Source organism: Typopeltis vanoorti, chromosome 24 (genome assembly GCF_054136105.1).
Source record: "Typopeltis vanoorti isolate ZY-2024b chromosome 24, IOZ_Tvanoo_1.0, whole genome shotgun sequence".
In the NCBI taxonomy this organism is placed as follows: Eukaryota; Metazoa; Arthropoda; class Arachnida; order Uropygi; family Thelyphonidae; genus Typopeltis; species Typopeltis vanoorti.
Window position 1 is genome coordinate 57,241,845 of NC_143572.1, and position 22,913 is coordinate 57,264,757.

The 22,913-nt window shown below is 36.2% G+C and overlaps 1 protein-coding gene across 1 annotated transcript in view; it reads left to right on the forward strand.

Moving 5' to 3' along the window:
- The window catches only part of Ziz (dedicator of cytokinesis protein Ziz), an 826,359-nt gene that overhangs the window by 646,529 nt on the left and 156,917 nt on the right, over positions 1 to 22,913 (forward strand). The window contains exon 39 of the mRNA XM_090414187.1: positions 12,762 to 12,887. Within this exon, the coding sequence (XP_090270313.1) occupies positions 12,762 to 12,887 (126 nt within the window). The remainder of the gene's footprint in view (positions 1 to 12,761; positions 12,888 to 22,913) is intronic.

Here is a 22,913-nt window from a genome sequence, read left to right on the forward strand (position 1 = left end):
TATTGAAAACAATGAAGAATTCAATCGCATGCTGCTCCATGCAGAAGCTTGTTGGTCATCAAAGTGTACCTGTTTGAATCGATTTTATAAACTCTTTGACTCATTCCTACAGTTTGTAGAAAACAGAGATGATTCTTTACAAGCCAACTTGATTCATTTCAAAAGTGACATAGCTTATTTGACTAACTTGTTTAACTAATTTAATGAAACAAATCTACAGCTCCAAGGAAATGAGCTGAATTTAATAAAAACAAAAGCTGTTATTTCTGTGTTTGTGTCAAAACTTATCCTCAAATGAAACTTAGGACAAGGAGAATTCAGCCAGTTTCCAAATCTATCAAGATGTGCTCAGCTTTTTTTCAGCACTTGGAGGCTCTCCATTGTGATTTCAACCAACGATTTAAAGATATTCTTGAAATGAAAATACCTGATTGGTTTTGGAGCCGTTTTCAAGTACAAACACAGAAGAATCTTTGCAATTACAAGAAGAACTGATAGAAGTGACAACAAATGAGGAATCGAAATTAAAATTCAAAAACAGGTACCAACAGTTCTGGTTGCAAAAGGAGATGCCCATTCTTTATCCTGGATTGTGGGCTATAGTCAAAAAGTTCTTAATCGCATTTCCATCATCATATTTAGTGGAACATGGGTTCAGGGTGGTCACAAATCTTTTAACTAAAAAAAGAAACTGACTGCAAATAGCTGATCGCTGTGATTTAAGAATGCTGCTGACAAATATAGAGCCCAATATCAATAAATTGGTAGCAGCACACCAGGCTCATCCTTCTCATTAGGATTGTTTTTAATATTATTGATCATTATTTGCTATTTTATGTGCAGTTTTTACATATGTGCAGTTTATGTTTGTTTTCATAATTTTAGTAGTGTTATTAAATTTTCAGCTCCAACTTTTTTCTATGTTTATGTGCAATTTATGTTTCTTTTGTTGATTTCAATAAATAGTTTTAAAATTTCAGTTCCAAGGTGCTTATTTCCAAACTTCAAAAATCTCTACTAGATGCATAATAAAATGCAAATTTGTTTTTGTATCTATTTGTTTGTTTGCTTAAAACTCGAGAACTGCTGATCCAATTTTCATACAATTTTCTTTTATACGTATCAGGTAGAGCTGGTCAGGTCTTAGAAAATAGTTTGCAGGGGGATGTTGAATTTTTTTTATTTTTTTATTTTTTTTGGGGGGGGGGTAAGCCAAATAAGTTTGGTAACCACTGATCTACACCAACAGCATCTACCACTCACCACTAGTATTTTCACAGACAATTAACCTTGCTCACGGCTGGATTTGATCCCGTAGCCTTTCTGCTGGAGAGTGGATATGCTAGAACTGTAGCTGTAGTATTTACATCTCAGAAATGAAGGATTGACTTACTACTACTTACTTATCCTCTTTATACCTCATGACACATAAGGCTGAGATACCTTTCTTCCAGAACCTTTGACCTGAGCCAACAGTTCAACTTCTCTCTGGGTCTTCCAGCCAGCCTTTCTTCTTTCCTTTACTGTCATTCTCTACCAAGTTAATTTAGCCTTCCCATTTTCCTTCTGGGATCCATCTCTCTCTGTTGCTCGTTATTAGTATGTGTCCATTCTATTTCTATCTACGTTTTTTGCTCAGTTAGCTTATATACTATGTTGATAAAAGTATTTGGACTAGTTGTGGTGAAAAAAATGTGTTTTAATTACATTTCTAGTACCATCAAGTGGGACCACCTTTGGCCTGAATGACAGAAACTACCATTCGGGAACATGCTCTCAACCAATTTCTGATACATCGCAACAAGAATATTTTTCCATTCCTTGTGCAAAGCTATCCCCATTATTGATGCTGATGACGGCTGCTGTGGTCTGGAGCTATTTGGTATTCTAATTCATCCCAAAGATGTTAAATGGGTTGAGGTCTGGACTCTGAGCCAGCTAGTCCACACTTCAGTGTTGTTTTGTGGAAACCAGTTTTGGACATACAGTGCAGTATGGCATGGAGCATTAATATGCTGAAACATGCAAGGGGGTCACTGTTGAAGTACTTGCACAGCATCGAAAGCATGAAGTTGTCTATGATGTGCAGGTAGCCATCAGACATCATAGTTTTGGGCATGTCTACCAATGGACCTAGCCCCATCCAGTGGACACACCGAAACACCTCCAGACCATTACCGAGACTCCACCAAACTTGACGTTTGAAATGTTGTAGTCATGCCAGAATCATTCCCCGGGTAATGCCCAGATACAAATGGCTATCAAAGTGAAACATCGGGAAATGTGATTTGTCACTCCACAGAACCCTTTTCCAATCATCTACTAGTCCAAACATCATTTGCCATTGGGAAGAGTGATATGTGGCTTGTTTGCTGCAGCTCTGCCATGGTAACCTAAGGCATGCAACTTTCTGCAGACAGTTCTAGTGCTAACAGATGTTCCTGTAGCATGTCCCAGGTTGACTGTGGGCTCTGCCACTGATGACATGGGATGCTTGAACATTCTGAGACAGAACTTGTCGATCTCCATCTGTGAGTGTCAATGGCCTTCCAGGGTATTTTTATGCTGTGATAGCACTATCACCTTTTCATCTGTGAATGAAATAAACAATGGTAGATTTTGGTATACTGACATGGGTAGCAATGTCACAGACAGAAAGACCACTGATGTAACACCCAACTACCATCCCACGTTGGAACTCTGCCATTTCAGTTGAATGTGGCATCTTGACATAGAGTGCAGTGCAAAACATGTAGCACATCCCACCTTTTATTACCAGACTTATGCAGGCACTCCCTGAATATTTGCATGTGGTAGGATCCAAAATTTGCATGACATGTAAGGTGCCCAAATACTTTTGTCAACATAGTCTATGCCATCATTTGTTATACATTGGGGCAAAATTATTTTTCATTTTTTATGCAAACATTTTGTTTGTTGTCATCATCGTCTTTCTATCCAGGTTCTAGGCCAAGTGGCCTGTTCCAGACTCAGTCCATCTTCTTCTTGGTCGTTCCCTATTCCTTATTTCTCTAGGATTATATGTTAAGATCTTTTGTTCAAAAACCATTTAATTTAACTTACTGTTTTTTTTGGACAGCTGGCATGTCTCTGATACATATAATAATATGGCCTTAACATTGCTATTGAAGATCTTTATTTTGGTAGTAAAGTAGAGTATAATGCCCTCTCGTGATGAATCCTTGGACTCCTTGGAGGCATCATGTAATAATAATAATAATAAAACATGATGCCTCCAAGGATTCATCACGAGAGGGCATTATACTCTACTTTACTACACTCATCCATTTCATGCACTACTTAATTCTCCCACTACACACAAATTTTGAAGATTTCCATCTTATTTAATTTTCTGAAAGCAGTATTAGCTTTGGTCAGTCTTTGCAATATATCCCCATCAGTTCCATTTCCAGTATCTACATTTGCTCCAAGTATGTAAAATTCTTAGCTTCTACTCTCATCTCCCCTGCTCATACCCTACTTATACAGTTTCCAGGGATGGCCTCATGTTCTCCCCTTGTCTCCAGACATTCTATGAAAAAATCTAGCTGCAATTTGCATTCTCTCTCAATCTGGTCTTATACTTCACATTCCAGAGACCAGAATCTGACTTTTAGTCATTTGTCTCTGAGCCCTCTCCAACAACTCATCATCCTTTTGAAAACCAGGTGACCAAATTTGTGCTAATCCATATGCGCCTGATGAAAGCCCTGTACAATGGAATCCTTACTTGTACATATCAGCATTTTCCAAATCATTCCCATAATCTGCTGTATTGTCCTAACAGTTTTAGCAAAATGTCAATGAAATTTTAAGTCTCTATCGACCATCACCCCCACCCTAGATCTTTAATCTCCTCCACCTCCTCTAAGATATCCCCCGCCAATCCTATACTCTGCATCTCATATTTGTTACCCAAATTTGAAAACCTTACACTTTGCTGTATTAAACTGGCATCCCACACACTCGCTTATTCAGACAGTCTATTCAAGTCTTTTTGCAAGGCTGCGACATCTGCTGTACTTCTCAACTAATTCTCCCATCCAATTTGTGATATGTATCATCTACAAATAACTGTACATCATCATTTAAGCCCTTTGCAATGTCATCATGTACATACAAATTAAACAATAATGGCCCCAAATCAGATCCCTGGGGCACACCACTAATGACTTTCCTCTTCTGGAATATCACTCTCCCCCATACATAGTCTGTTAATACCTATCAAACAGCCAGTCTCCAGTCCAATACACTAATCAGTTTAATTACTATTTTGTCATGCGGCAATCTCTTGAAAGCTGCTGCAAATTTGTCATGAAATTTTGTTGTACCATCATTTTGTATATTGGTTTAAGCCAATAAGAATACATTTGGTCAGCTAAATCCCAAATTGCCAGCCCATCCTCGTTCATTCAGTATCCAGGTAGATATCCAACAGGGTACACCACGAGATGTGAGGATTGGACATTAGGTTAGAAGCCCTGGTTGGTTTTTTGCATTCCTTTAAAGGCTATGTGGAAGTCTCCTCTCAGTTATTATAGCTTTGACCCTTAAGCATCCCTTTTAATCCCATGCAGTTTTAATTTAATTTTGGCTGCTACTAAGCAGTGATAATATCCTACATGCTTCTTGCCTTACTTTAACATCTAAGGGTGAGCTCTTAAAAGTACACTTGATTGCAATATATGATAAATTTGGATTTTTGTTTTACCATCTGGTGATATTGGGGTCATTTTGTATGGGTTTGTTTAAATAAGCTTTCTCCTATCACAAAATTATTCATTTCATAAAATGCCACCAGTTAGTTACCATTCTCATTTCTTGAACCAATTGCTTTATTAGCTACTGCTGTTTCATCTTCATTATTTCTTTTGCCAACTAATTTCTACAGTTCAGATATTTTTGATTATCCAACTCCATATATTATATATATATATATATATATATATATTTTTTTTTTTTCTGTTCATCATCCAGTTTCCTGGATGATGCTCACATTTCTTGCAGCCAAGAATGAAATATTATGACTAATCAAATATATTACTATTATTACTTTTATTACTATTACTAATATTACAGACTACTCAAAGGAGTCCTTAGACTCATTGAGGGAGTCCCTAAACATCATGTACACACAACTATTCGACATTCTCAGTGTATCTATCATACCTTGCCTTGAACTCATTCACTGTCATAGCACCCACAACAGACTCTGGCAGCTTATTCCACTCGTTCACCACTCTAAAAGTATAAAACCTAGCTCTAACACCCTTGCTAACCACACTCTTGCCCAGCTTCCACAGATGTCCCCTAGTTCTCCCACCACCAGTCCTGTTCTCAAAAATATCCTCTGAATTAATCCTATAGAAACCCTTCAGCAATTTGAATGTCTCAATCATATCTCCCCTTTTTCACCTATCAACCAATTTCTGCAACCCACAAATCTTCAACCTGTTCTCATAAGGTTCATTCTATAGACCTGCTATTATCTTGGTCACTCGCCTCTGGATCCTCTCCAACTCCTCCTCATCAAGAAGAAACCTAGGTGACCAAATCTGGGCACAGTAGTCGAGATGAGGTTTTATCAAGGCTCGGTACACAGGCACAATAACTTGCTTGTCTCTGCTCATCAAGGTATTTTTCAGCAACCAAGTGATTTGATGAGCTGATTTAGCCACTTTTGCAATGTGTCCCCTAAACTTCATCTGCTTATCCACCAACACTCCCAAGTCACTGACCTCATCAATCTCCTGGAGTACAGTTCCACCAATGTGATATACTGCTGCTAATCTTTTCACCCCAAAATGCATAACCTTACATTTTGTCACATTAAATTGACATCCATTCTCCTTAGCCCAGAACTCCAATCTATCCAAATCATCCTGCAATATTTTGACATCTTCTGCATTCACTATTGCCCTACCCAACTTTGCATCATCAGCAAACAAATGAACCGTTCCTCTTAGAACCTTCCCTATATCGTTAACAAACAAATTAAACAGCAGTGGTCCAAGAACAGAACCCTGTTCTTGGACCACTAGTCACAGGTCGTCTTTTGGATTCTACTCTTGAATAAACTACTGTTTGATATCTCCCCATCAACCACCCACCTATCCATCTCACCAAACCTATATTCATCCCATATGTTGCAGTTTTTGGATTAGAATTCCATGTGGTATCCTGTCAAAGGCCTTAGCCAGGTCCAGCATTATCACTGTAAACTAATTACCCTTATCAAGTTCAGCTGTCACTGTGTTATAAAACTTGAGCAAGTTACTGAGGCATGATCTACCCTTCACAAAGCCATGCTGTCCCCCATACAGTATCTCATTTTCATCAATCCAGTCCTGTATTTTTCCCTTGACTACTTTCTCCAAGACCTTGACAACGACTCCTGATATGCTGATCGGTCGGTAATTTGCAACAGGAGTCTTGGATCCTCCTTTATGCAATGGAACTATTTTCCTCTCTTTCCACACCTTCGGGACTAAACCAGACCCGAGACTCAGATTAAACAACATGGTCAAGGGCTGACAATTCTTTAGCCCCTTCACGACTGACATGAGCTGGTATACCATCCAATCCCACAGATGTATTGACACTGAGGTTCTGTAATAGACTAATTACCTCTATTTCATTCATCACAATTCCAGTATAAGCTGTTGGTTCTTCCATTCCTGCAATGTCACCACCTGGATGATATACTCTTGCAAAGTGCTCACTCAGTAATTCTACTATATCAGCTGATTCGGTTACCTCCCCTACCTTCAGTATTTTTTAAAATCATTCTGCCATGAACATTTTACCTTTTACTTGCAACATATTGAAAAAACTGTTTGGGATTCTCTTTAGCCTGCATGGCCAATATTCTTTCATAATCCATTTTTGCTTTTCTTACCACACTCATTACCCTTCTAGCCTGCGCTTTATACTATTCGTGCGCCTGCAGGTCACCTTTCTCTTTAAATTCCCTCCACAGTTGTTTCTTTTTTTGCAGCTCAAACTTAATGGTGTTTTACTATTCGTTTTACTATTCAGACCTTAGGTATACAATCAGCCATAACCTCCTGTAAATGCTCCTTGACCACTTCCCTTGCTCTATCGACATCCAGCCCTTGCAGTTTTACATGCCATGGTACTGAACCAAGCAATCTCCTAAGCTTGCCATACTTGCCAGCATGGTAATTCCACATATACCCTGTCTTAATCAAAAATTCCATGCCTTTAGCCACCTCCCAGTGATCAGACCTTATGATCACTCTCACCAATAGGTGGCAACATGGCCATATTCATTGCAGTCAAATTCTCAGATGCTGTTACCAGGTCAAGCACTCTCAAACCCCTAGTATTTTTTATTACATGCTGTCTCAGATAGTTATCCCTTAATAATTGAATAAAATTCAGTTCCTTCCTCACATATGTCCTCTCCTTCTTCCAATTAATGTTACCATAGTTGAAATTCTCCATAATAATTACCCTCCTTCTACTCATTTCATCAATTTGTTTATGCATACTATCTCCACCATCTATTCAGTCACCTGGTCTATAGCAGCACCCAACTGTATATTTTGTTCTGCTAGTCACAATCTCATACCAAATTGCCTCAAATGAGTTCTTTTCACTATCCTGCAATACAACTTCAATTTTCCTTGGCTGCAGTTCATCAGCTATCATCAATAACACTCCTCCCTCCCATTTTATTCTCTCTGTCCCTCCAAATACACTATAACTTACACATTCTATCCCACTAACTTATATCCTCTTCCGTCAGCCATGTTTCATTAATGCCAGTAACCTATTGCCAGGAAGAGCCAACCAAGGTCAAAAATGCTTCTTTATTGTTCCTAATACTTCTGACATTAGTATACATGAGATGCAGAGGTCCCTTTCCCCACCCTTATCTTGATGCGTTTCCAATTACTTGTCTTTAGTACTGGCTCGGGTACATTATATACATTCTTACACTCATCTGTCTCACTGATGTCCGCATATCCACTTCCCAAATCCACTTCCAAATATATCCAGGACAGAATTCTTGTAGGGAAATTAAAATATATATAAATTCTGAGGTATGATTCTACTGATTTTATGTAACCATTTCAGTTATCCTTCCATTGTCAGCATTTCTGGTAGGACTTTAGGATGAGTGGGTTTGCTGTGCTTTACTAATAAATTCAGGACTCAAAACCATGTGGAATTTTGTTGTGGTGCTAGAAGACCATTATAAGGTCATTTCAAAAGCTGCATCTCAATCATTGAAGAAAAAATAGTTTCATAGTGTTATTCTTCATCTTTCTTTTAGGAAAAAATTCTTGCTGCATTAGATCGTCCATGACAAAGTGATCATTATTGGCAGTTCACCAGACTGATCTCACTCTTTATCAGCTGAGTTGTTGATGGTATCATCCATTGTGAAAGCCTGTCTTTTCTCTAAGTCCTAAAAGTTTTAAGCAGAATTGATGCAATATATTACTCCTTCAACCTATCCATTTTACAGTGCATTAGGTATGAAAATATTTTTTGAAATTTAATCATCTTATTCATGACTAAGTCAAGTTGCCACCTTCTTTTCTAGCAGATGGCCATGGTAGATTGCATCTTTGACACTGTTTATGATTTCTTCTGTAATAAATTCTGTTCAGATATTTTTGATTATCCAACTCCATATATTATATATATATATGTATATATATATATTCAATTTTCTAAATTAACTGACTTAAAACCCGAGAATTATAACACAATGACATTTATTTGAAAAAACGCAACATGTTTCATCAAGAATGACTTCATCAAGCGATAAGAACATAGAAAGATATTAAAAGACACTGAAATTAACATTGACACACTCTAAAGCTATACAATTATAAAGCCATAATATTCGACTTTAAAATACAGTTATTATGAGCTTGAACTACGGTCAGAGTTATTAAAGTTCTATTGTTGTACACCTGTGCGTGTGTGGAATCACGCGATCTCCAGTATCTAATAGTAGAGTTGAAAGAGTCAGGCAAATTATAGCTAAGATTGTTATTCATGTGAAAAGGGTCCAAGGTGATTTCCTTTGACTCGACAATGTGGCGCTCTACCTCATAATGGCAGATGTGTAGGTTTGAAGTTGATGTCCAATTTATTTCATGTTGGTGGCTTTCGTTGTTCGTGTTTATTGAAAGCAGGACATGGCCTGACAGAGCAGTTGCTCTGGTTCTTTTATAAGCAATGTCGTGCTGGTGCTCTTAGAGACGTAGTAAGATAGATTTCCCCGTCTGCCCATAGTAAGGCTTTCCGCATTCACAAGTGACCTTGTATACACCTGGGAATTGTAGAAGGTTGTGAGGTTGTTTATAGTTGTTGAAGCGTGATCTTATTTTTGGCATAGTCGAGAAGCACATTTTTATGTTAAACTTCTTTAGAATTCTACTCAGCTTTTTGGATAGTGTGCTGATATATGGCAAGATGATATGACCTTTGGAGTCGTCCTGTGTCTCTACGTTGACGGTGGGATAATTGGTTGTTAATATTTTTTAGAGAGTAGCCATTGTTTTTAAAGGTCCATTTAAGATGTTGTAGTTCCTTTTTCAGTTCTTCTTCATCCGACAGTACAGATCTTGCACGATTCGCTAGAGTTGATATAATACCCAACTTTTGCACTGGATGGTGATGGGATGACGCATGTAAATATATATCTGTATGAGTTGGCTTTCTAAATATAGAGACTTTAATTGATTCAGGCATCTTGGTGAGTTTAACATCTAGGAAACAGATGGAACAATTTCTTCAATCTCCATAGTCAATTTTATATCTTGATGGCAGTTGTTTAAGTGGTCGAGAAACTTGTGAAGATTCTCAGTACCATGCTCCCATATGAGGAATATATCGTCCACATATCTAAGCCAAATTTTCGGTTTTAAAGTAAAAGAGGAGATTGCTTTTTGTTCAAAGTCCTCGAAAAAAATGTTGGCTAACACAGGAGAGAGGGGGCTTCCCATAGCTAATCCTTTGACCTGTTTGTATAGTTTACCTTCGAATTCAAAATAGCCAGAGTTTACACAGTGAGATAACAGAGAGAACATTTTATTTGAGATCGTGTTTTTTAAAATATGGAGAACGTCCTGTGTCGGAACGTTGGTAAAGAGTGCTACCATGTCAAAGCTCACCATGATGTCAGAAGATTTTAGTTTTAGGTCCTTTATTTTAGAGACAAAATCTGTTGAGTTTTTAATATAAGAAGATTTTCCCGCATAAGCTTTTAACGATGACGCCAAATATTTGGATAACCTGTATGTGGGTGAGTCAATGCTGTCTACTATAGGTCTCAGTGGATAGTTTTCTTTGTGTACCTTTGGGAGACCATATAACCTTGGAATGAGGGGGTGTAAAGAGCAGATGGAGAGCCGTGTATTCCGTGGAATCTCTGTAGTCTTTTGTAGGAGATTATTGGTTCTATTGTGTATTTCTCTTGTTGGATCTCTCTCAATTTCCGAATAACTATCTGAATCTAACAGTGTATATATATATATATATATATATATATATATATATATATAGCAGAATAATGTCTCATGATGAGTCCTTAGTCTCTATTGAGGTCAGATATTAATTAATAATAATCATGTTAAATCTTTTAACTCTTTGCTACAAAGCTTTAGTTTTCTTTTATTGCATATATTTTATATGATTTTACGATTTGGAACTTATGCACTTACATTGAAATGTATGCTGTACACTATATTTTGACTTTAGATAAATGAGTTAATGAAACAACCTGAAATGTGCATTGAAGAATACTTTGAAAAGTTCTATGTAGTTTAATTTTGGATTATCTTCTTATTATTTTACTGTGTTTATTTATGTATCTTTAGATATTTTTATTAGAGACAAGAACATTCTAATTGTTGTAATAGGTTTCACTGTATAATAAGAGCACAGATGGTTAAGAAAATAACTGTTTATTAACTTAAAGGCTAATCTTTTGCTGGTATTATATCCAGTATCTTCAGAGCACACAACACAAAGTTTGTTACAAAGGCTTTTCTTTTCAAACTTTTTAAGACTATCATTTGGACTACTATTTCAAAACTTTGAATTTTTTTTTTTTTTTTTTTAAACCTAGATGGCGCCATATTAGGACTTTAGTCTTGTGTTGCACGCTGCAATCACTTTTACTATCCCCACTGTTACACCAGATTGTGGTTGTCTTGCCTTTGTAACAAACTTTGTGTTGTGTGCTCTGAAGATGCTGGATATAATACCAGCAAAATATTAGCCTTTAAGTTAATAAATAGTTATTTTCTTAACCATCTGTGTTCTTATTATACCGTGAAACCTATTACAACAAGTCTGACGAACATATAAGCCTATCTACGCGTAAGAACATTCTAAGTTTTTAATAGTTATTCATCTATTAAAATTTTTTTTAATAGATGAATAATTTTGTAGTTTAGTTCACAATGTCATTTGTGATTTAGTTCTGTAATTTTGTAGTTTAGTTCACAATGTCAAGAAACAAAATTAATACGGTATTTGTTTAGATATGATAAGCTGATTTTTTTAAGTTGCAGTACATCAGTTTGGATGTCAGATTAATGAATTGGATTGGAGATTGGCTGCCTATATGATGATGATGTGAAGCTGGCAAGGGTTATTAGTAATAGTGCAGAAGTTCTAGCCGGCAAGAGGATTTGAATAAATGGACAGATGGACAAATTAATGGGGATATCAGTTTAATTCAAGACTTTATATTTAGTTGAATTAAACTGGCATTCGTTTGGGATACATTGATGGGAGGCACTGTACTGGAGGAAGGGGGAGGTAAAGGATCTGGGGGTGAGGATTGATAGAAACCTGAAATTCAGGGAACATATCGCAGAGATGGTGAAGGTAACCCAGAGGATTGCTGCAATACTGAGAAGGATACTGACCAGCAGAGATAAGAATTGTTATTCCATTGTATAAAGCCTTGATCAGACCACATCCGGACTATTGTGCAGAAATTTGGTACTCAGGATTTGAAGGAAAGAGTGTAGAGGCAGATAACAAACATGATATCAGGAGGCATTTCAGCTGCTGAGAGGTAGTTACTGGGTTGACACTGTGGAGTTCTTTTTTGTTTGGTATTACAGGGGAAAGGAATGAGAATGAGGGCCTATCCCTGGAAGTTGTGAATAAAAGGATGAGGAGTGGTTTCATTTCATGGTCGAACTGTGAAATGCATTGTCTAATAGAGTGGTGAGAGCACAAATGATAAATGAGTTTAATGAGTGCTATGATAGACTTTGTTTTCTAGAGGAGGGTCTACCACAATGAGTCTTGTGACTGTGGTGGTCCTGAATCATAATAAAAAATAATTTGTCATGCTGCTGAAACACTAACAATCACTGGTTTGTAGGAAAAGTTTTAAAACTCTAAAACAACATAAAGAACTAAAATCCCAATTTATTAATTATGATTTTTGATTAATTATTGAGTAATCTGTTACAATCTAATTAAGATTTTAGTCCTTTGTGTCAGTTTTAAAACAGTTCCCACTGTTAGCTGATTGTTAGTGTTTTCATGGCATAGTATGACAAACTATTTGTGCTCTGGTGATACTGGGTATAGATCCAGTAATATATTAGCAGCTAAATAAATATTGTATTTATTGTGTTTCTTGGTATTGTAATTAAATCGCAAAATTACAGATAAACAACTGTCACCACCTAAATTTATCTATATATTTATTTTATTATTTTTTTTTTCAGTTGTTAAGATGTTGTAATTCTAAATTGTCAACTGTAAGAAATGAAGCATGTGCTCTTCTTTACCTACTTATGAGAAGTAATTTTGAATTCACAGGTCGACAGGGACTCACTAGAGTTCATTTGCAGGTATTGTCACTTTTGTCTTCATTGTATATACATTTTTTTTTTTACAACTTAGAAACTGATGGAATATTTTTTAAAAGAAAGCAATGATTAGGATATATAAATAAATCATGTGAACCAGATAACATACAAGGAATTACGATCAAACAACTTCCTTCCCTAGCTCTAGATTGGCTACTTCGCCTATACAACAATAGCCTAAAAAAAGAAAAAAGACTGGAAGAGAGCCACAATCATACCAATACTTAAAGCCTAACAAACCTCAAGACAACCAGGAAGTTATAGACCAATTTCACTGACTTTAATTCTAGGCAAATTGATGGGAAAAAAGATACTCCAACGTTTAAATTACTATCTAAACAAAAATAGTATACTACCACATTTTCAGGCTACGTTTAGAAGAAATCACTCAACAACTGAGTGATTTCTACTACCCACACAATTCAAGATAACTTCTAGACCAAACCTATCAAATCCACTATTGCAGCTTTTTATAGATTTCAGTAATGCCTTTGACAAAGTGTGGAGGCAGAAACTCTTTTCAAAAATTTATCATATTGGAATAGAAGGGAAAGTACTAAACTGGATTGATGACTTTCTAAGAAATAGAACAATTTGAGTTGGAATAAATAATACCTTTTCCAAGAAAGTAAATATAAGACAGGGACTCCCTCAAGTTAGCATTTTGAGTACTCCTTTTATCCATCTACTTAAATGACTTAGATGAGTTGCCAAAATGGAGGGGGGGGGACCTATCTTTACCTGAGACCATCTAATTCACTTTAAATAGAAAAGACTTTAAAAAGGTTCTCTTAGGGATTTAAATCGTTGTCTTTCCAAAGGAAGAGAACATCATCATTGACTGAGTTACATAGCCTCGTAAAATGTTCTGCATGAAATACCAGATAATTTGATACTAGTACAACATTTGAATCATAAAACAATCTGCTATGTATCCTGTTTTGTCTATATTTATCTGTGGAAAAATGATACTTCATAATGTTTGTATATATAAAGAGCCCATCACTTTCCACAAGTTACCATCAGTGCTTAATAGATGAATGGTGGTAATTCTTGTAGAAAGGCTTATATGCTGGTTACACATGATTATTAAATACTTAAGGAATTGACAGCGTATACTAGAATATAAATTAAAACAAACTTTAATATATACTTTCTAATATTTCGTTGATATTGATACTATATTGATACTATTCCTACTGAACTGTGGTCATATGGAGGCAGCATATCAATAGAATATTTAACAACCCTATTCAATAAAATACTACAAACAGGAGAGATCTCAGATGACTGGAGAACTGGAAAGATCATCCCAATATACAAGAAAGGAGACAAAAGAGACTGCAGAAATTACAGACCAATCAATTTACTCCCTCACACCTATAAAATATTCATAAGAATTATACAAAATAGATTAAAAAACACCTATGAAGAAATGATAGGCATAGAACAAGCTGGTTTCCGAGGAAACTATTCACCAATAGACCAAATTTTCATTGCACCAACTAGCAGAGCTCAGCTGGGAAGACCATAAAGAACTATATTGTTGTTTTGTGGACTTTAAACAAGCTTTCGATAACATCAACAGAGAAATCCTTCTTAAAATTCTACTAGAAAAAGCAATAGACAAATATATAATACAGTTTCTGATAAAATATTACTCTAAGACAAATGCAATAATTAAAAAGGACACACTCACAACAGAACCCATAGAGATCCAAAAAGGAGTAATGCAAGGATGCCCATTATCCCCATGCCTATTCAACATATATCTAGAAGAAGTTGTAAAGAAGGCAATAGACAATGAGCCTGGAATCAATGTCAATGGTTTAAACATAAATAATATCAAACATGCAGATGATCTCGTCCTTCTTGTAAGAACCCCAAATGAACTACAAAAGTTGATCAACAAGCTAAACGAAACCTGTAAAACATATGACATGACAATAAATATACAAAAGACAAAAGTGATGAAAATAGGGAGGAACGGAACTACCATCTCGGCCACCCTAAACGGAGAACAAATAGAACAAGTAGACAACTTCATATACCTTGGATCACAACTAACAGAAACAATAGATGAACTCAAAACAATCAAACACAGAATAGCGATAGGATGGACCACCATGGGAAAATTACAAAAAATCTGGAAAACAAACAAGATATCTAATCAAGCCAAAATCAAATTATATGAAGCAATAATTATACCAACAGTCATCTATGGAGCAGAAGCATGGACAGTTAAAAAAAGAGAGGAGAAAAAACTGCTGGCATTTGAAATGAAATGCTTAAGAAAAATAAATAGAACAAGTTGGATAGAAAAGAAAACAAACATCACAGTCAGACAAGAACTATTGTATAAAAAGACAATAATAGAAAAAATTAGAAAACAACAACTGTGATGGTTTGGACACACTGTACGCATGGATGCAGACAGACTTCCTAACGTCCTAATCAATACTTTTCCAACTTAAAAAAGAAGACCCGGAAGACCAAGAATTACCTGGCTGAAATTAATAAAGAACATCTCGGGATGCAGACATATAAGGAACTTTTTCAAACAGCAAGGAATAGAGAAGACTGGAATATCCTGCTCAAGAGAAGACTCAACCCGTCTTAGACGGAAGAGAAGAAGAAGACAATATTTCGTTGACATTGTCGAAATATTGGAAAGTATATATTAAAGTTTGATTTAATTTATATTCTAGTATACACTGTCAATTCCTTAAGTATTTAATAATAAAGATGAATGGTAATTACATATATCCATTTCACGGTTGTTATAGTATGAAGTGTTTTACCAGTTTTAGCTGTAACAGAAAAATCTGTTATATTGATTTTCAAGTAGGGGTCACCAGAAATAATAAAATTAGTTTGTCATAATTATTAGATCTTGAATGATCAAGTTTGCTTTCAGGTGCTTTAAAAAAGTCATTTGAAAAATTATGCCTGCTGTATTTTCTACAGGTGTATTATACGCCATGCTAGGCTGGGTGAGATGAGATTTCAATGGATGCCTGTTATGTTGCTGGCCTGGTTGGCCAAGTGGTTAGCGTATCTGCTCTCCAGCCAAAAGGCTGTGTGTTCGAATCCTGCCGTGGGCATGGATGTTTGTGATTGTGGAAATACCAGTGGTGGTGGTGGTGGGCAGTAGATGCCATTGGTGTAGATAATGATGGTAGTTTTGGTTCTTTGTAGCTGGTGAATTTGAGTGGTGGAGACAGAGTTGTGAGTAGGTGCCCTCCCTCGATGAGTCCCTTGGACTCCCTGGAGCTGTCATATAATAATAATAGATAAAAGTATAAATAAAGAAACAAAGATAGCCATGTTTGCTGATGATTTGGTCCTATTCTCAGCTCACAACAACCTAGAAACAGCAGAAGGTCACTTAAACAAAGCCATTGAAAGTTTATCTACATACTGTGAAAACCAAAAAATCAAAATTAACCCTTTTAAATCAGAAATTTGTGTATTTACCATTAATAACCACCTCAGAAGAGACCAAAGATTAAGCTAAACAGTCAAGTAATTACATTTAATGAAAACAACAAATACCTTGGAGTTACTCTGGATCCATCACTAAGCTTTAATAAATATATTAACAACATTGCAGACCAAAAAGAAGACTAAAGAGTGGGGAGCCAATGCTAAAATCTTAAAAGTGACATACATGTCTGTTATCCTACCCATAATGGAATATGCTTCGCCTATCTGGATGTAAACATCACAAAAGCAGTTTAAACAAGCTTATAAAAATTCAGAAAATTTCAGCTAGAATCATATGTGGACTAAGGGATACAACTTCTGTAAAAATAGTAGAATTTGAATCAACCTTGTTCCTTTCAAAATTAGGTGGCAAGAAAATCTTACTAAATTTGTAGAAAAAGAGCCAACTTTGCACATTATAGAACAAGTGTACTTTTTAAAAATTGGCAACCAACAAACAGAATAAATGCATGAAATCATGGAAAATAAAATTTCCTTGGATTGTCCAAATAAAATAGCCAACTACCCAGCATTTCCTCCAAATCAAGACAGGAAAAATATAGTTATCAATTTTGAAATAGGGAAACATCAGGAAAAAAAACCTAGAAAATCTTGAGATCATTAGCTCTTTCAAAAATAATGGAATATGGACCTTACTCAATAAAGATCTACACAGATGGCTCCAAAAATCCAAATGGCAATTCTGGGAGTGGCATACTCATCTATGGCTCTCAAAATATAGAACTAAAAACAACTAACAGTATTGGATGCAACTCATACCATGCAGAATTAATAGCCATTAACACAACACTACAACATTTGGATAAACAAATCCCAAAGGAATTTATATTTTTCACAGATTCCTTAGTAGCCCTTCAAGCTATTAAGAACTGCTACACTAGCCATCAAGAAATACTCAGAGACAGCAAAAAAACATAAACAAACTACATAAGGATTCCGAAATAATTTTCCAATGGATTCCATCCCATGTGGAATTAAAGGGAAATGAAACTGCAGATGAAGTAGCAAAAATGGCTGCAACATCAAGCGATACCACAGATTTTGATCTTTTTAAAACCACTCAAAAAGAAAACATAAAAAGAATGATTCTCCAGGACATAACTCACCACTGGTATTTAGCAGAAAAACCAGGAGCTACCATCAACTCCAAGTTTAATCGCTGTGCCACTACCATGATCTTTCACCTCAAGACTGGCAACACAAGACCAATCAAGTTTAGCAATGGCATAAAAGCAAAATCTGTGACATCAAGGAAGCATCCCTGATGCATTTACTAAATTGTATGAATATTTCCAAATATGAACTTTATAACAACCCAGAAAAGGTGCTGCATAAAATACATGAATTTGACCTCTAAATAATCTTTAATAATACCCTGGAAAAAAAAAAAAAAAAGATGATAAACAAATCTCATCTCAGGAAAAGTATCAGTACGACAGTTGCAAGAATAGAACAGCGAAAGACCATTATAAATTGTCTGATGCACCTTAGAATACTAAACATTAAGTGCTACTCAAATTTTGTGAATCTGAGAGATTTATCATATAACAGTTTATTAGACTGATACTGGTGAGAAATCAGTAAGAAACATTTCAGAGAGTACAAATGTAAGAAACGTTCTAGAAAGGGGAGAGGATGGTAGATTCTAGTAGAAAAATAAAGTATATTTATTATATGCCATGTACCATCATTTTATATTGTGACTGGTGAGGTTATCTGTAAGGATAGAAAAATCAGAACGCCATGGCAGACACTGGAAGTTAAAGAGGCAGTGAAGGAAAAGAAGAAAGCATATTGCAAGTTCCTGGTGAATAAGTCAACTTGTGCTCTTAGAGAATACAGAGACAAATGTAACAAATCTAAACACTGTGTAAAACTAGCTAAACATAAGTCACGGGAAGACTGACAAGAACATAGAAAATAAATATCAGGAAAGTGGCAAAATATTCTGGAGGCTGTTGAAAGTGCTCAGAAATAGAGGAAAGAGTGCTATAAAAGGAATTAGAGATGATAAAGGTGACATGGAAACTGGAAAAAAGATATCCTTCATGTATGGAGTAATTTTTTGTATATAGGTACTATGAGAGCTCTACTTCAATCATTTGGAATTCGTCCCTCTGTCCAGGCCTTCTGAACAATGCAGTGCAGCCACTGCATCTTGTCTTGTCAGATGTCATCTCCTTCCAGGAGGTTGTCTACCATGAGCTTCTACCATGTATAGTTTTGTGCTTCTCTTTTGCATTCTTCATAGGACAAAAAGTGTTTTTTGTAGGGATTCATGCCTTAGTATGTGACCCAAGGTAGGTGGTTTTCCTTTTCTTAATAGTTTTCAACAGATTCCTATCTTCTCCAATCATCTCTAAATTAGTTTTTTTGGCAGTCCATGGGACTCTAAGAATTCTTTTGAGGATCCACATCTTGAAGGCTTTTAGTTTATTTTCACAATATTTTGATATTGTCCAGGTTTCTGCTCCATATAGCAGCGCTGACCATACGTAGCATTTGGACAGCCTAATTCTTGTTTTTGTGTGAATTTCCCTTGAGGTCAGAATATTTTTCATGCTAATGAAGGTTGATCTGGCAATTTCTATTCTTCTTAATATTTCCTTATCACACTTTCCATTCTCTGTAATTAGTTGACCCAAATATATATAATTCTTTACTTGATCTAAAGTATTTCCTCTGATCTTAATATTTATATCGGGTATTTTCCCTTTTTCTCTTGTTACCAGCATGGTTTTGGTTTTTAGAAGTTGAAATTAAGTTCCATATTTTTCACTTAGCTTCAGCGTCTCTTCTAGTAGGTTTTGAAGATCTTTTTTTATTTTCAGATAGCAGTACTGTATCATCTGCATATCTTAAGTTGTTTATATTCCTGCCTCCTATGCTGACTACTTTAAATTCTTCTAATTGCTGGAAGATATTTTCAGTATAGAGGTTAAACAATATAGGAGAAAGAACACAGCCTTGTCTGATACCCTTCTTTACTGGGAATTCCTCTGAGATTTCTGCTGATATTTTTATTGTGGCAATTTGCTCCCAATATAGATTTATCAGTAATCTGGTATCTTTACCATCTACTCCTAAATTTCTGATCCATTTGATTAGTTGTTTATGTTGTATATTGTCAAAGGCCTTTGTGTAGTCAATAAAACATAAGTAGACTTCTTTCTGCTTCTCCAGATATCTTTCTATAATAGTTCTAATGTTGAAGAGTCCTTTTCTAGTTCCTTTATTTTCCTGGAAACCAGATTGTTTTATTAATTTCCATTTTGATTTTATGTTTATTTCTTTCTAGGATGATATATAACATAACTTTTGCTATCAGACTGATTGCTCTGTATTCTTCACATTTGATTGTCTTCGATTTTTTAGGTATTGGTAGGAACGTTGAGTGCTTAAAATCTTTTGGCAGGTGTCCAGTTTCGTGTATTTTGTTACATATAGCCAGCCAGGCTGGCCGAGTGGTTAGTGTATCCTTCTCCACCCAAAAAGGCTGCAGATTCGAATCCCACCGTGGGAATGGATGTTTGTGATGTCTCTGGAAACACCAGTGGTGGTCAGCGGTAGATGCCGTTGGTGTAGTTGCAGGCAGTTGGAGGATTGAGTGGTGGAGAGAGAGAGAGAGAGTTTTAAAGCGGGTGCCCTCCCTCGATGAGTCTTTGGACTCCCTGGAGATGTCAAATAATGTCAGTCAGTGATCTTATAGCCTTATCATCTAAAGCCTTTAGATATTCTGCCATAATTCCATCCATTTCTGGAGCTTTTCCTGGTTTTAGTTTCCTAATGGCTTTTGTTACATCCCAGGTAAGAATAATAGGCCCCTCCAAATTTTCTTGCATTGACTAATCTATTCTATCTTGACTGTAGAGTTCCTTTGAATACTCTACCCATCTATCCCTTATTTTGTCTTTCCCCATTAGGATGTTCCACTGGTATCTTCAATGCAATGAGAGCTTACCCTTTTGCAAAATAATAATAACGATAACTAACTACCCTTTTGCAAGATTGGTTAGTTAGCTCCCTAACTTTTTCATGAAGTTGTCTGGTTTTGTGCTTTTTGTCCAGAAGTTCAATTTCCTTGCATTTGTTATTGAACCATAGTTCTTTTGCAATCCTACATTCTTTCCTGATATCCTTGTTTAAGTTCTTGTATTCAGGACGATTTTTGTGTTTCTTTCTTTCCTCCATCATTTTCAGTATCTTGTCATTCATCCAAGGTTTACTCATTTTCTTCTCAAATTTGGGAATTGTTGGTTTTACTGCCTTTTTTATGCCCTCTTTAAATTTCTGCCATCTATCCTCAATCTCATCTTTAGGGTAAGGATACGTGGTGAGATCAGGAACGTTAACAGCAGTGGATTGTGCCAGTTCCTTTAAAAATTTATCTTGTATTTCTCGATTTTTAAGGGAGCCAAGATCATATTTTTCTATGTTTAGAGGTTTCATTGTTTTCTTTAATTTTATTGCTGCTTTAATGACCACAGGGTTGTGGTCTGATCCAATATCAGTCTCTGGGTATGTTTTGGCTTGTAAGATGTTATTCCAGAATCTTTTTTTAATCATTATATAGTCAATCTGTTTCCTACAGCTGTCTCCAGGACTTTTCCATGTGTAAAGTCTTCTAGGAGGGTGACTAAATAAAGTATTTGCTATTACCAGATTGTTTTCTTCACAGAACTGTATTAATCTTTCTGCTCTTGGATTTCTGTCCCAAGCCATGGTTTCCAGGAAGAGATCTTTTCTGAGCCTACTTTAGCATTTAGATCTCCCATAATAATAATTATGTCATCTGATTTAGCGTTGTTAAGTGCATTTGGGAAGCCTTCATAGAAATATTCTACATCTTCATCTGGTTAATCAGAAGTAGGTGCATATATTTGGACAATAAAAATATTCAAAGGTTGAGCTGCAATTTTCGGCGCAAAGTAGTGGCGCTAGCGTCACTGTAGCACGTAGCGGTGAATTTGAGCTGTGCAGAAGAAAGTGATTTTTAATCGGTGAATGGTCCGTTTTTTTCCCCGTTTTTCTACGTTTTTTTGAGTGCTAAATTGTTTCTCTGAATACGAGTGTACTTCAGTGGTTGTTTTTTGGAAGTTAGTTGCTGTCACGTTATAATATATTTTGGTTACCATCGGAATCGAATGCATAACGGTGGAAGACAAAACGAAGCTAAGTTTTCATTACTGTATTTAGTTATATTTCATCTTATTTAGTGTACTTAAATGTTTTCTTTTTCTTGTAATTGTTTGTAATTTTTTTTTCTATTTATTTAACGGAATTTATTAATTTAATAATTAACAATTACGCTACTCGGCAGTAAGGAATGATGGCGGACTCAGCTGCAGTTGTAAGTGGCATATCGCCAAGTCCTTCGCCATTTAAGAACTTGATTATAAGAAATATCATAAGGGACTTTGTGGCATACAGTACTTGCGGCATGTATGCGTCTCGAGAATTAGATATGTGGCTTGTTAAAGAGAGCGGAGAGCGTATGTGTGCAAAATGCAGGCAGTGGGAGGAAATAAGTGTCGAATTATCAATATCCGACCTTGTTGCTCCAGGAATGGGGAATGAATGTAGGAAGACAAGTAGCATGATAGGAGAGAATGAAAAAAATATATGTATGAATGAGAAAATAATAGTTGATAGTGTGGAAGGCGTGAGTGACTGAAAGTTTAGGAGATGGTTTTGTTTGGGAGAGTGAATTTAGATTAAGAGTGACTGACATGCAGAGGGAGATAGATGAGCTGAAAGAGGAGGTGGAATGTCTTGTGAATGAGAGCAGAAGTATGAAAGATAAGATTAGAAGAATGGAAGAGATAAATGCAAGCCGAATCAGAGTGGGGGGGGGGAGAGAGAGAAATTTGGGAGTATTAGAAGAGGAGAGAAAGGAAACAGAAGAGAGGGAATGAGTGAGAGGTATGTGGGTGCTAGAAGAGGAGAGAATGGAAACAGTAGAAGAGAGGGAATGAGAAAGAGGTATTTGAATGCTAGCAGACGAGAGGATGGAAACTAGGAGAGATGGAATGAGAGACAGATATAAAAGTGCTAGAAGAGGAGAGAATGGAAACAGTATGAGAGATGGAATGAGAGAGAGATATGGGAATGCTAGAAGACGAGAGGATGGAAACAGTAGGAGAGACCGAATGAGAGAGGGATATGGAAGTGCTAGAAGTGGAGAAAATGGAAACAGTAGGAGAAAGGGAATGAGAGAGATGTACGTGAGTGCTAGAGGAGGGGAGAATGGAAACAGTAGGCGAGAGAGGTATGGGAATGCTAGAAGAGAGAATAGCAGTAGAAGAGAGGGATTGAGAGACCTATGGGAATGAAAGAAGAGGAGAGAATGGAAACAATAGGAGAGAGAGAATGGTAAGAGGTATAATGTATGGCGACTCAATGATCCGTGGTGTTCAAGCTAGGATGCGTGAGGAGTGTTTGCCAGGAGGAACAATAGAAAGGGTGGCTATGGCAATTAAGAGAGGTGAAAGGGTGGATGAG